Source organism: Kogia breviceps, chromosome 2 (genome assembly GCF_026419965.1).
Source record: "Kogia breviceps isolate mKogBre1 chromosome 2, mKogBre1 haplotype 1, whole genome shotgun sequence".
Lineage (NCBI taxonomy): Eukaryota > Metazoa > Chordata > Mammalia > Artiodactyla > Physeteridae > Kogia > Kogia breviceps.
The window spans coordinates 25352137-25367238 of record NC_081311.1 but is presented as its reverse complement, the minus strand read 5'-3'; the positions used below and the strand labels follow the sequence as shown (position 1 = coordinate 25367238).

The following is a 15102-nucleotide window of genomic DNA, read 5'->3' as shown; positions in this document are numbered from 1 at the left end:
ATCCTGCGAGGGGGGATGCGATACCCTAAGTGACACAGGCATGGCCAGAGTAGACCAGGGCTAGAGAAAGCGCGTGAGTGTATTCACTGATCTGGTACAATGGTGGACAACTGGGCTGCCCTTGAGATTTCCAAGCACAAACCAGCAAGAGCGGTACAAAGGGCACCACTCAGATGACAGAGAACTGTCACACTTTTTTTTTTTTTTTTTTTTTTTTTTTTTTTTTTTTGCGGTATGCGGGCCTCTCACTGTTGTGGCCTCTCCCGTCGCGGAGCACAGGCTCCGGACGCACAGGCTCAGCGGCCATGGCTCACGGGCTTAGTTGCTCCGCGGCATGTGGGATCTTCCCGGACCGGGGCACGAACCCGTGACCCCTGCATCGGCAGGCGGATTCTCAACCGCTGCGCCACCAGGGAAGCCCCACACTTTTGATTAGCTGTTTTCTTTCAAAGTTAATGCACTCAATGGTGTTCAAGAAATTTCCATCATTTTGAAGACTATGAACACTAACTCCTAAATGGATTCACACTCAGAGACTCTACGATGTTGTCCAAATATTGAATAAAATGTGTCAGCCATATACAATAAATCACTTGTTTTCTTTCCCAATTTATTTATAGTTACCTCTCTTCAAAATAAAATTAAGAAATGCTACTTTTCTAAAGAAACCATGTTGTTCCTTCATTAGAGGTAAATCTTTTTACTTGAACTTTGCAGACGTTTGACTTTTCGCTAAATGAGTTTACTGGACACACGCACAGAATAACAACCAATTTGGCAGAGATATCTTGTGCTTACAATAAGCAGTGGCATGAATTTCTCGCTCTCCTCTGTACATGCGGATGTGACCTCTGATCCGGATAATGTCCCCAATTTCTACCTTTGTTCTCTGCGCAATGGTCTCTTGCAGCTTCTTAAGCTGTGAGGTTAAGCTCAGCTCTCTTGCACTCGAAGCAGCTGCAGTTGTTGGGGCCAGAAGGAAGAAGAGAAATGCAAAACACAATCACTCCACCACATTTGGGAGAGAGTCTGTGGTAAGATGGACATGAGACATTTATTTATTCTCCTTCTGATTGGTTGCTCTACTGTAGGAAATCTGCGTAATCTTTCGAAATCCTCTACTGGATAAAAGGCATAAGGCTTGACAACCCACTGGGTGAGTTCCAATGTCTTCTTTCCTACCGCTGCATCGCCTGTGCAAAGGGCTCTATGCCTGCCTGAGCTGAATTCTGTGTGAGTTCAGCCAGGTTTGGTGGCAATAGCTCTAAACAACCCTTTAAGTGTCCTTGCTGGGAGATAGAGGCCTGGCCTGAGGGGAAAGGTGCCCAAGAGTCTCCATTTGTGGTTGTTTATGGGGAAGGCAAATTGGCCAGAGTTTGATTTTCCACCAAGGTGTTCAACACCCTAATCTCTCTCACTTTTCTTTGTTGAGTAATTAGGCTAACCTTCTGTCTCTCTCTCTCTCTGTTCTAAGGACTTTATAGCCTATCAGTGCATCTAATCCTCACAACCACTCTTATTATTAGCCCCATTTTTGAGATGAGGAAACTGAGTCACAGAGAGGTCAAGCAACTTGCTCACAGTAAAACTAGTTAGCAACAAAGCTGGAGTTCAAACCCTGGCAGTCTCTGACTCCAGAGCCTTCCTGCTTATTCTTTATTCTCTGCTGACTGTCCCATGAGTATACTTATATTTTCCATGGTTATAGCTCATGTGTGTAAACAATTTTGTGTTGTTTTTCTGTCTAGCATCACTTCAAATACACATATGTATCCACAGAATCTATACAACTCAGCAATTAAAATAACAAAATAGCATTCTGTCATGTTCATATGCCACAGTTTGTTCAGCTAATCTCGTTAAATATTTCTTCCTTCTTTCATAATTTTTTATTTTGGTTTTTATCACTAGCACTGTATGGGGCTGAGAGGTCAGCTTGGGTAAAGGGAGTCAGACAGACCTGGCTTGAATGTCAGGTCACTTCTTATTAGCTGTGTGACCTTGGGCAGATTGCTTAACCTCGCTGTACCTGTTTCCTCAGTTATGATGTGGATTTAACAGTCCCCTTCACATATGGAGCTGTTGGGTGTGATCTTAGTTAATCCTTACATCATGAGCTTAGCGCAATGTCAGATCTATAGGAAACATTCAATAAATGTCAGCTACTTGTGAAAATGAACAATTAAGCCCTCAAGACAAAAATTTTGTTTTCTTTGGGGTCTTTCATTGGAGATTACTGGATAGAAAAGTACAAACAGGTTTAGAGTTCCTTACATATTATCAGAATGTTTGCCAAAAAACTCCAATCAAACCTTTCTCTTTTTACAAGGTGTCACCAGCAATGTGTGTAGGCTTGCAGCTCCTATACTGACTTCAGTCATTTGGATTTTTAACACCTTAAAAAATACATAATGATTCTATAATGTTTTATTTTTGCTTTTAAATTGCCGGAGAGACCATGCGTTTTTATATAAGATGATCTGCTCTCTGCATTTCTTTATGTATAAGCCCTTCATCTCTTTTGAACACTTTATGTTCATTTCTGAAAAAAATACAGGGAAGCTTTATCAGTTATGCTTATTACATCCACTCTCCCCATTCCACTGCTTTCTTTTTTATGTTTATTTGATTTCATTTTAATACATAAAAGTTTGAAAAAAATGTTTTAGTTTATCCCTCTTGTCACTGATGATAGCTTTCATTGCTTTAACAGCTTAACATATAAGAGCTTAACATAGATACCCCCATATTTATTGTGATAAATACACAACTCTATCTTCTTTGGGTTATTTTATGTAAATTGTAAGTCAGTAATCACAGTTACCTCTTTTTTTTTTTTTTTTTTTTTGTGGTACGCGGGCCTCTCACTGCTGTGGCCTCTCCGTTGCAGAGCACAGGCTCCGGATGCACAGGCTCAGTGGCCATGGCTCACGGGCCCAGCTGCTCCACGGCATGTGGGATCTTCCCGGACCAGGGCACGAACCCGTGTCCCCTGCATCGGCAGGCGGATTCTCAACCACTGCGCCACCAGGGAAGCCCAGTTACCTCTTTTTTAATATTGTTATCTACTTGAACGAACAACATTTGTTAAATGCTTACTTATTTCCTGCTATTGTATTATTTCTGCTTTGTCATATACTAGGGTTCCTATAATGGTATGAATAATGGTCTATTGATCAAATTTTGTGCTTCTTAATCTAATACAACTTAGTTAACCATGGCTCTGTAACGTGCAAAGGCGTTATTACTTTTAACACACTGACTATAGTAAGGGAAACAGCAACTAAGGAGCTCGGAGAACTTTGCATAGACCAGTAACCAATAGCTTGGAATCTAGACACAATCAGCATTAATGTTACTCAACTTACTGGGTTTCTTCAGAAAATACTCAAGTATTACTTTTTAAAAGGTTATTCTGTCTGGGTTCCTATCCCTAAGTCCTCTTCCATTTAGGCTGAATTTTAAAAGTATTTATAAATTTCACTGCCATTAGACATTATAGGTGACAAGAAATGCTTCATATAGCACTGCTGAAATATTCAGACTGAGGGCTGGTCTGAGAAAAAGAGGCTCAGCTTTCATTTCAAGGGTGAACCAAACTGCCAAAAGAAGGGCTCAAGCTGTGTAATTTAATGAGTATAGTGAGATAGTTGGAGCCTGACAGAATTTCATTTTAAATAGCCTATTCCATGCTGAAAGATAAATCCTCTTTAAAATTCTAATATTAAGCTCCAAGCTTTCTTAACTTTTCTCATAAGCTAAGTCCAAATGGTACATTCAGTGTGACATTTATAGGAGTTAATATATTTTTATACTGTAACTGACTAGAACATGATTTTGACTCAGACTAAATTTTGTTTAAAAAAATTAGTCTTCAATGGCCACTTTCCAGTGGAAAGCTTTAAAACTGAGGGCGATTAAATTAAAAGGAGAGAATGGGCTAGTTGGGAACAATTTTAAAATATTACTTCATATATAACATGATGAGAATCACTTTCAGGCTTTCTCCTTGTACTCTTACCCTCACTTTTTATTCTCAAAGCGATTTCTGATTAAGGCTACCAACTGTGACTGTTCATCTACTTAAGATATTTTAAAAATCTCACTTTCAGTATTAATAGACATTTTATCTACAAAATTACTGAGTCATATAATATTTCTGCTGCCATTTATTTTAAAAAAAGAGTTGATTTTGAAAATTAAAACAATGTCGAAAACAACAGTCGATAAACTATAGCCCATGGACCAAATCTACCCACAATCTGTTTTTGTAAATAAAGTTTTATTAGAACACAACCATGCTTGTTTGTTTATGTACTGTCTATAGTTGCTTTGGTGTTAACAATGGCAGTGTTGAATAGTTGAGATGCAGACCATATGGCCCACAAACCAGAAGACAATTATTGTCTGGCCCTGTACAGAAAAAGTCCGCTGACCCTTGGTTTAAAACAAGTATGCATATTGAAACTACACCTTCTGATTGAAGATTGTGACAATACCACAACCATAAATCTGCAAATAATTTTAATACCCTGGACATATATGAAAGTTCAAATATCTGATTGCCTTTAGGTTTATTCCCTACCTCTAAGATATCTGCACAAAAACCTGTTGTCTGCCTTAAGTTTTTTCTAATCTACAAAGTTTCCTAAACTAAGTAGTGCCACTGATATAGATGTTCCCAAATTAGGAAATAGGAATACCAAAGTTATATGAAAGTGATGGCCAAATTCTAAATATAAATACCTCAGAAAATTAAGCAAAGGAGCATTTCACTGGTCAGTACAGTCAAAGTAGGAAGTTGAGATTCTGACAGGTAATGTCAAAAAAAAAAAAGAAGAAACTACTCCAAGTGTTACACATTCTTACCATGCGTATAACAGGAGGACACAGATAGTAGATGTTAGATATCAGAGCAGGTAATATTTACTGAATAACCCCAGTGTATATGGCATCATAATGCATATGCTATAAAACAGAGAAACACAAGGCCCCAGTCTCCATAGCTTCTCTAGAACCAAAAATGATCACCACTATTGCACAATATACATATTTTTAATATTATGAACTTATACAACTCAAAAAACTACCTAAGGACTATTAAAACAGACTCAAGAAATTCCAAATGCTGTTTCAGTTATAGTCAATGAGTTCAATATACTATTTTAAAGTTCTTTTCTGGTTTATATTATTTAATGGCTAACTTCAAGGGAATCCTATCTTACCTTCTCATCAGTCTTAGAACTCCTGGCATATTTGTTTGAACAGCTAGAGATTTCAGAAAATTTAGATCATGGGAGCATAGATGTTAGTGGCAACCATGTCGGGGCAAAAGCTTTCAAAAAAGCTTTGGTCAAGTGATATGCCCAGAGCAAGGGGATTCTCACCTGATCAACAATTAGGCTAAACTATCTTGACTTGTGGAATAACTGGCATGGTAAAAATGAAACACTGAAACTTCTAGTAATCTATTCACATTCCTGTATGCTTGGAGGAAGTGAGCACCAAAGAAATGAGAGCAAGAAAAGCAGCTGGGGCTTCCCTGGTGGCACAGTGGTTGAGAGTCCGCCTGCCGATGCAGGGGATACGGGTTCGTGCCCCGGTCCGGGAAGATCCCACATGCCGCGGAGCGACTGGGCCCGTGAGCCATGGCCGCTGAGCCTGCGCGTCCGGAGCCTGTGCTCTGCAACGGGAGAGGCCACAGCAGTGAGAGGCCCTAGTACCGCAAAAAAAAAAAAAAGAAAAAAAAAGAAAAGCAGCTGGCTTCCCACTAATATCAGTTTGCAGAGCAGCCAAAGTTCTGGGCGTGGTGCTTCAAGTTGATCAATGTAATTCACCAAAGAATAAATGTGAAAATTAGTACTACAGCTACTCTGCTGAGCTACCCTGAGTAAAATCTACTGGTTTGCTGTAAAGGTAAAGAAGCATGGCGAATAAAATTACCTGGTGAGGATCTGGTGTTATTCAATTTCTTCCAGCAGATGCAGTTTATAACTCCAGTGCTATCATCCACTGCAAGAGAAGTGTAAAAGTGTAGAACAGAGATATGGGCATTACAGGTGAATTAGCAAATTGCCATTGCATTCAGCCAAACTGAAAGATGACATTTTCAATAGCCTGGTTGGGCAAATCCCTGAGCAAATCTTCTTCCACCCTTAGAAATAATCTCTCACCACACTCCAGTGGGAATTGCCTGTCTGCAATGTCAGTGTAATACATGAGCCCAGCAAAATGTAGTCAGCATTTCTCTTACCCTATCTCAAGGGTATTAACCTCTCCTAAAAATGTTGTCCTCAGGAAGTTAAGTGCAAAGATCTCAATATCTGCTAACGAGTAAAATCAGCCTTGCACTCCAACCTGCAACCAGAGACCATTGCCTGATCTGTGGTTAGAGGCACTCAGAGCACAGCCATCTGTCACCATGTGCTCTCTCCCTAGCTTGCTGACTTACCAAGACAAAGCATCTCAAGTCTTTTGGCCTGGGCTTCTCTTTGAAAGAGCTTCTGCCCAGTCCTTACCACTGCAGGGGATGTAAGGAAAGCTAAGCATATCACAGAAGGGCAAAGTTTTATTTTCATAATAAAAAATAATTATACCTTGTTCACACAAGCAGTACTGGTCTGGCTTATTTTAGCCACAGTGCAAAAAAAAAAAAAAAAAAAAGAATTTCCATTGTACTTGGATTTATAACTGCAGAAAAATTTGCAGATGTTTCAAGGATGATAGGATCAAGGATGAGAGGTGTTTCTCTTTGCCTAATTTCTGACAATCTCAGAACAGAGGTTGATCAACGTGGGTTCAGTGGGCTTAATGATTTAAAAAAAATTATCAGCTAGACTGTTGTAAAAACACATGTAATATAGAAGAAACATATGGCAAAATTTCTTTATTGCTTGTTTAAATCTGTTTAAAGCAGAAGCTGAGAAGAATACTTATACTAAAATAAACTCTAGATAGACTTTATTTTATTAAATACAATATAGGTAAACTTAAGAAGATGAGAAAAAAATACAGGTGAATACTTTCAATCGTGGGCTTACAGTTGGTGGGGGGAGGCTTCTTTAAACAGACCTGAAAATCACAACTCATTCTAAAAGTCTGATATGCTTGACCACTAAAAACTAACACTGTATAGCAATTTTCCAAATAATGGAGCTAATATCTTAATATATAAAGAACTCATACAAATTAATAAGGAAAAGACCAAAACTGTAAGAGAAAAAGTGGCAAGGAAAAAGAATACGCCATTCATGGAAGGTATAAAAATGACCAGCAGACATATGTCAGTATGCCAAATCACTAGTTACCAGAAAAAAAGAAGCAAATTTAAATAACTTCTCAACTACTAGAATGACAAATATTAAAAATACTGATACCCTCATATGCTGTTAGCAGGAGTGTAAATTCATACCAAATTTCTAAAGACTAAGTTTGGAAATGTGTATCAAATTTTGAAATGTTTATATCCTTTGACTTAATATTTACTTCCAGTAATTTATCCTAAAGAGAAAAACAGAAAAAATGCACAGATATATATATTTTGTATAAGGCTGTTCATTATAATATTGTTTATAGTACTGGAAGTTGGAAATAACCTAAATGTTTATAAATATATAAGTGGTTAAATAAATTACAATGGCATGGCATATGAGAATACAAAGTTATAATGAAGATCCACGGTCATTGCTATTAATCTCATTGCAAAACAGAAATTATATATATATAGTCATATATAACATTTATAATCTAATTTATGTAAAACATTAGTGTGTTTTGACAGAAATGATCTTAAGACATTAAAATGCTAATAGCAGTTTCTTTTGGAGTATGTAGAAGGAACCCCATATTCAATGTATACGTTGACTGTAAGCCTAATTCCAGGAACATTAAAAACAAAGAAATAAGGCATGTCTATATTTCTTCATATTAGGAACATGTTAGAAAAACTAGGAAGGATGTTCACCTAAACACTGATATTGTTTTTATCTGATTTACAGCATTTCACATGAGCTTTATGTACTTCATTAAAATTTTCTCTAGCTTTAAATTTTATTTTATAGTGAGTATCATTTTTTTTTTTTTTTTTTTTGTGGTACGCGGGCCTCTCACTGCTGCGGCCTCTCCCATTGCGGAGCGCAGGCTCCGTACGCGCAGGCTCAGTGGCCATGGCTCACGGGCCCAGCCGCTCCGCGGCACGCGGGATCCTCCCGGACCGGGGCACGAACCCGTGTCCCCTGCATCGGCAGGCGGACTCTCAACCACTGCGCCACCAGGGAAGCCCTATAGTGAGTATCATTTTAAGAAGCAAAACAAAAAATCAATAAGGACCTTTTGAGTTAAAAAATAATGTATGACACTTCTAGGCACACTACTTCTCTGGCGAGTTTAAAATTTTGCCGTATAATTCTAAGTCAAAAAATATTAGCACATAAGCATTTGTTCTAGAAAACGTGAGGTCATTCTGGTCTTGACTGTAGTCTCCCAGGATTCTAGGTCTGAGCCTGAGTTGCTGCCAGGTGCTCTGTGTGCTCAGGGCACTGCCACCAAACTCTGACTTCCTGGTTGGTAACCTCTCCCAGCAGACACTGCCCTGGCATCCTGAGGCCTGGCTACTGGAAGGCCCTGGAAGGGGAGTGTCCTTTCCATGCTGGGCAGTGTCCTCCCTAGCTGGGCAGCATGGCCTGGGCTACCGGCCGGCCTTTTGTTTCAGCCATGGGATGAATCAGGGTGAGCAGGAAGCAACCCCGGCATATAGGCCTGCAGTGAGCCAGGAGGAACAGGACCTGGGACAGCAGGAATAGCCACCTGGCAGGTGGCCCGAGAGCCAAGCTGGGACTGAGAACATCAGGGTATGTGCAGCTTTCCCTTGAACAGGCCTCACAGGAATTAAAGTCCCAAGTGTTTATACTCTCAATTACTTCAGCCTTCAGATGCTTTTCATTTCCCCACAAACCACAGATGTGCCATGCTCTCACAACATCCAGTCTAAGAGAAATGTTTATTGGGGAAGAGTCAGCCATATTGCCTTCATCTCTTTATGATGGGAAAATGAAAGGGGTTAAATGAAACCCCTTTAGGGCAGAGGCATTATATCTGGCCCGCCCTGGTTCTACAGCCAGCACTGATGTCCTCAAATAGCCTCATTCTGATCTAAAAATCAGAAAATTAAAAACCAGATGCAGCTGATTTTGGGGGGGTTGGGAGGAGGGGCATGGGACAGAGAAAAATCTTTTTCTTTTTAAAAAAAATTTTTTTAATAGACTTTATTTTTAGAGCAGTTTTAGGTTCACAGCAAAAGTGAGCAGAAGATACCAAGGTTTCCCATTATCCCCTGCCCCCTCACACATATAGCTTCCGCATTACCAACATCCCCACCAGAGTGGTACACTGGTTTCAGTTGATGAATCTACATTGCCACATCATTATCACTCAAAGTCCAGAGTTTACATTAGGGTTCACGCTTGGTGTTGTATATCCTGTGGGTCTGGTCAAATGTATAATGACATACGGTATTTGTTTTTATCCTTCTGACTTACTTCACTCTGTATGACAGATTCCAGGTCTATCCACCTCATTACAAATAACTCAGTTTCATTTCTTTTTATGGCTGAGTAATATTCCATTGTATATATGTGCCACATCTTCCTTATCCATTCATCTGTTGATGGACACTTAGGTTGTCAAAACTACAATGAGGTATCACCTCACACCGGTTAGAATAGGCATCATCAGAAAATCTACACAACAACAAATGCTGGAGAGGGTGTGAGGAAAGGGAACCCTCTTGCACTGCTGGTGCTGCTGCACTGATACAGCCACTATGGAGAACAGTATGGAGGTTACTTAAAAACTAAAAGTAGAACTACCATATGATCCAGCAATCCCACTACTGGGCATATACCCAGAGAAAACCATAATTCAAAAAGACACATGCACCCCAATGTTCATTGTAGCACTATTCACAATAGCTAGGTCATGGAAGCAACCTAAATGCCCATCGACAGATGAAAGGACAAAGAAGATGTGGTACATATACACAATGGAATATTACTCAGCGGTAAAAAAAGAACGAAATTGGGGCTTCCCTGGTGGCGCAGTGGTTGAGAATCCGCCTGCCGATGCAGGGGACACAGGTTCGTGCCCCAGTCTGGGAGGATCCCTGATGCACAGAGCGGCTCGGCCTGTGAGCCATGGCCGCTGAGTCTGTGCGTCCGGAGCCTGTGCTCCGCAACGGGACAGGCGAAAACAGTGAGAAGCCCGCGTACCACAAAAAAACAGAATGAAATTGGGTCATTTGTAGAGACGTGGATGGACCTAGAGACTGTCATACAGAGTGAAGTAAGTCAGAAAGAGAAAAACAAATATTGTATATTAATGCATATATGTGGAATCTAGAAAAATGGTACAGGTGAACCGGTTTGCAAGGCAGAAAAGAGACACAGATGTAGAGAACAAACGTATGGACACCAAGGGGGGAAAGTGGGGCAGGGCGGGGGTCGGTGGTGGTGAGATGAAATGGGAGATTGGGATTGACATATATACACTAATATGTATAAAATAGATAACTAATAAGAACCTGCTGTATAAAAAATAAATAAGTTTTAAAAATACAAAAATAAATAAATAAAATTTTTAAAAAATGTATAATGACATACATCCACCGTTAAATAATCATACAGAATAGTTTCATTGCCCTAAAATTCCTCTGTGCTCCACCTATTCATTCCTCCCTGTCCCCTAGCCCCTGATTAACACTGATAGAAAAATCTCTTTTTCTTTTAGAATTTGAGTTATATGGAGACTACACAGCACACTGACTGGAGTCAGTAAAGAGATTGGACCCATCAGTGGAACCTTGAGCAAGTAACTGAGCCTTAGTTCGCTCATCTATAAAATGGAAATAATATCTGTCTTTTCCATTTCAAAAGATTGGGAGGAGAATAACCTGAAATTATGCATGCAAAAGTGCTCTGTAAACTGACAGATACTATCATTTCATCACTGGTACTTGGAGAGGAAGTACTATAATGTACTACAGATAACGTACTTGCCAGCAGCTGGGTATGCTGTAGGAACTTAGTGAATGTTGAACTGCCTGGAGAAAAACAGAACCAGTATCTTTGGTAAAATAAAGCAGAAAAGAGATCCAGTATGGGGATGCACGACAAGATTATCTATTTCAGAGTTTTAAAAAAAATATAAGCTGGGAAAAAGCAGAGGGCATGAGAAATCTCATCTCTCACATGTTATTTTAGAAGCACGAGACAATCATCCCCAGGAAAATGAATGTATGTTGAAGAAATTGTATCTGTAAATTATCAATCATGCCCAGACTGCCAATGAAATGTTCTTGGTCACCTAGTTCAACTGCCTTCTGTTTTGCCCCAAGTAGAAAAAGAATACAAATCCAAGTGAATACAACAAAAAGTGACAATGTCAATTATAGCAAAGGTTGGAATTCAAAGTTAAGCTTCCCACAAAATATCCAGCTGGGCCTCTTAACTACAGAGAATCTTAGGCAGTATATTAAAATGATTACATTAAACTCAATGCAAAAAAAAAGTCAAGACCCATGACACTAAAATCATATTCTAATAGTTCGCTGGTGTCCAAACTACAGAAGCCCTTTATTTAGTTTCTATCATCATAAGGGAAGGGAAATTTTCTGATAATAGATATTTATCCCTTTGGGTACCAAAAAGCTTTTTTTTTTTTAACTGTTCTGGATATAAATCTTATAAATTATTTTTCATATCTCCCTGTCTTCTTAGAGTCTACTTTAATGTTAATCTGGCCTTTTTTTTTAAAGGTATCAATATAAACATATATTACCATCCTTTGCTATTTATAGCTATGCCCTAGGTATCAGGTATCTGTCCCTGATCAACCAGTGACCCTAGACTGTAGTTTAATTCTTCTGCCTCCTAGCCTCCCAGCAGTTGTCACCTGACAGTATTCATCAGTAACATTCCCACCCGTTGCCTCATTTTACACTTAGTCCATGTTGGTGGCTGTAAATGGTTCCCAATAGAGGACAAGTGCATGGGGGTTATGAGAGGCCCCAGCTGCTCTGAAAGGCTGGGGTTGCTTCAAATTCAATGTCCAGCTAAGTGGGGTCCTTCCACATAAACTCAATGTCAGACACAATTGCTCTTACCTCCATAAATGTAGAAAGCATCTCTTTCTCTCACTCCAATTACAGTTCCCAAGATATCTACCTGTTTTATTGGATGCCCACTGTAAAAAAATACACCTGAAATTAAAGGAAAAAAAAGGCAAAGTCCATATAACGTATGATGACGTTTTCTGCTTCAGTAAATGTTAACTGTGTCAAAAATCAGTGGCTTGTTGCTTGCTAAAATTTCAGACTTAAGAATCAGCTCTTGACAAATGCCAAACCCCAAGAAATTCAGATGTCTTTTCGTCAAGGGTTATAAGTAGAAAGTGTGGCTTTAAAGCTTGTACTAGCACAGGAAAGAGAAAACCAATATTGTCCAACTAGATCTGGTTAATCTTCTTTCCACCTGTGAGAATGAAATGCACCTGCCTGTAGAACTCTCATACGGGGCCTAAAAACAGCCGCAGTATTATGAGACACAACACAGTACTATATTTTGAGGGACTGGAAAAGGAAAGAGAGAGGAAACCATGAGAAAAGGCTTCTCTGGCTTTTCTAGGAAACCAGTAATCGTTTCTACGAATTAGCAGTAGCACTTTTTTTTTTTTTTTAAGAAAAAGAGAAGATAATTAGGTTACAAAACACTACCCTTTGGGGCCAGCAGATTACAACTCAAAAACTTCTCTTTTTAAAATTCCATTTTCAAAGCCTAGGCAACAGATGCCAGCAGGCAGGTTCCCGCCAGAGGAAAAGCGTAAGAGGAAGAACCCTACCCACCGACACCCAGAGGCCATTTTTGGACTCCGTGACGGAGATGGAACAGAGGGACTCCTGGCAGCGGTGAGCCCTCGATTCCCACCGGAGACCCCAGTGCTGTCCCGGCTCCCGTGGGGCCCCCAACATGCTTACCTGAACTGCCTGTTTGGGCTTAAGCTACTTGCATTGTGTTCCTGTCACCTGCAGCTAAAGACCCTGGACTAAAATCCTCTCCAGCCTTTTTTTTCTCCCTACGTTGATCAAGTTCTTTACTTTCAGAAAGAGGCTACAAACTTTTCAATGGCGACTTCCTTTTCAAATAAATACATGAATTGCAAACAAAGAATCAGTCATCACTTCAGGTATTTGGCCACCCTCACCCTCTCTGGTCCTCGCCAAGTCTGGTCAGAGTCTGTCTTCTCCACATCCTTTGGGGGAGGGGACCCCGCAGCCTGAACTCTGAAGCCCTTCAGAACCCCCAGAATAGCCTCCACTGATGGTTCTCTTGTTTCCCATGTGGATAAAGGGGCTGGGGACCAATCGCCCATGGCCGAGTCCCCAGGGGATGGACAAGGAGCTTCTGAGCCTCAGTTAGCCAGAAATTCCAAGGGAGTGAGATGTCGTTTGATGATGTCAAATTCAGCCGAAAGAAGGGCCCTCCCCCTAGCAGAGGCATACTTCTAAAGATGACTTACTGGACTGCGGACCGTGCAGAGGGCAACCTTGGGAGCTAGGGGCTGAAATGGCAGGGCCACGTGAGGGAAGGAGCCTGGGTCCCTGTGTCATCCCCGGAGCAGAGTCGCTTCCCTCCAGGAACACTTGGGCTGAATAGGGTCAAACTGGCTCCCTAGAAGATCCGTAAAATCTTAAGAGCAGGACAGTTGACTGACTTCTCCTGAGTTCTTACCATTGAAACCCAGTGATGACCTGTGGGGAGACCCTCAGTCCTCCAGCCTTGCCTGCCTGCACTGATCAGACACAAAGGAGAGGGGGCACCTTCAGAGGAGGGTGACCCCCATAGGACCTTTGCCGGCAGACTCGGGCTTCCTGCAGCAGAAGGGAAGTTTAAATGGGGAGAATGAGCCTACCCCAGGGTCAGGGGCATGGCATCCTCTGCTGAAGTGTGCCCCACCATCATGCCCTGACACGCTTGTGTGCAGAGACGGGCTATGGTATGGCCCTGCTTTGGTCCAGCTTTGCTATAGGGCTGGGGTGGGGGGATGAGGGTGGCCTGAGCTCCAGACTGGTCTCTGGCTGCAGTCAGCCCTTTCTGCTTCCCCAAATGCACTGGACTTCCTATCTGTGCGCCGAGCAGAGCCAAGTTAGAGAGAGACCCCTTTCCTAGAACCTGACTGGCCTCTGTCTCCCCCAGCCTAACTGATGGTCTGTCCTGGTTGCCGGGCATTAGAGACAGTGTGCACCTGGTGCCATTAGAGACAGTATACCCCCCAGGGCTCTGCGGGGCTGGTGTGGCTCCCAGGACACCGGCAGTTGGGAGGCCCTGTGGACCCATGGAGGGCCTGATGCCTGCCCCTGAAGAGTCTTTCCAGCTGGTCCAGAAGCCACTGTGGGGTGCTCTGCTGGTGATGTTGAAAGCTTGAGACCAGCCCCAGGATTCTTTGGGTCTTCCTGGGACACCCTGGTATGTGCCGCTATGGTGGTTTTTATAATGAAGAGCCGACATGCTTTAAGAAGGGGAAAAGAGCCAGCCAAGAGGTGTTCTGCCTGGGCTGAAGGATACAGAAAAGGCGAGTGCACAGAGAAGACTGGACTGATGACACAAGCCAACAAAGTCGTCAAGTCACCCGTGCTAGACGCCAGTCCTCCAACGTTACCAACTCTGCACTGGGCAACACTTGAAAAAACCTGAACAGGTCTCCACTGGAGGACACTGTAGACTTTCTTGAAAAAAGACAGAAAAGGGAGCCCCCTAAACTTTCTTTTTTAAAAAAAAAAAAAAATTATTTTATTATTTATTTATTTATTTTTGGCTGCCTTGGGTCTTCACTGCTGCGTGCGGGCTTTCTCTAGCTGCGGCGAGCGGGAGCCACTCCTCGTTGTGGTGTGCAGCCTTCTCATTGTGGTGGCTTCCCTTGCTACGGAGCATGCGCTCTAGGCACACAGGCTTCAGTAGTTGTGGCACATGGGCTCAGTAGTTGTGGCTCACGGGCTCCAGAGCACAGGCTCAGTAGTTGTGGTGCACGGGCTTAGTTGCATGTGGGATCCTC

The 15102-nt window shown here is 41.6% G+C and overlaps 1 protein-coding gene across 9 annotated transcripts in view; it reads right to left on the bottom strand.

The window, feature by feature from the left end:
* Positions 1-15102, bottom strand: part of STN1 (STN1 subunit of CST complex) — a 39642-nt gene that overhangs the window by 18635 nt on the left and 5905 nt on the right. For 5 of the 9 annotated variants that reach the window (XM_067024740.1, XM_059054352.2, XM_067024738.1 and 2 more), the window contains 3 exons: positions 12158-12253; positions 5944-6012; positions 799-957 (listed from right to left, as the gene is read on the bottom strand). In XM_067024740.1, the coding sequence (XP_066880841.1) occupies positions 799-957; positions 5944-6012; positions 12158-12253 (324 nt within the window). The remainder of the gene's footprint in view (positions 1-798; positions 958-5943; positions 6013-12157; positions 12254-15102) is intronic. The other 4 variants (XM_067024742.1, XM_067024741.1, XM_067024744.1 and 1 more) reach the window with 2 other exon arrangements.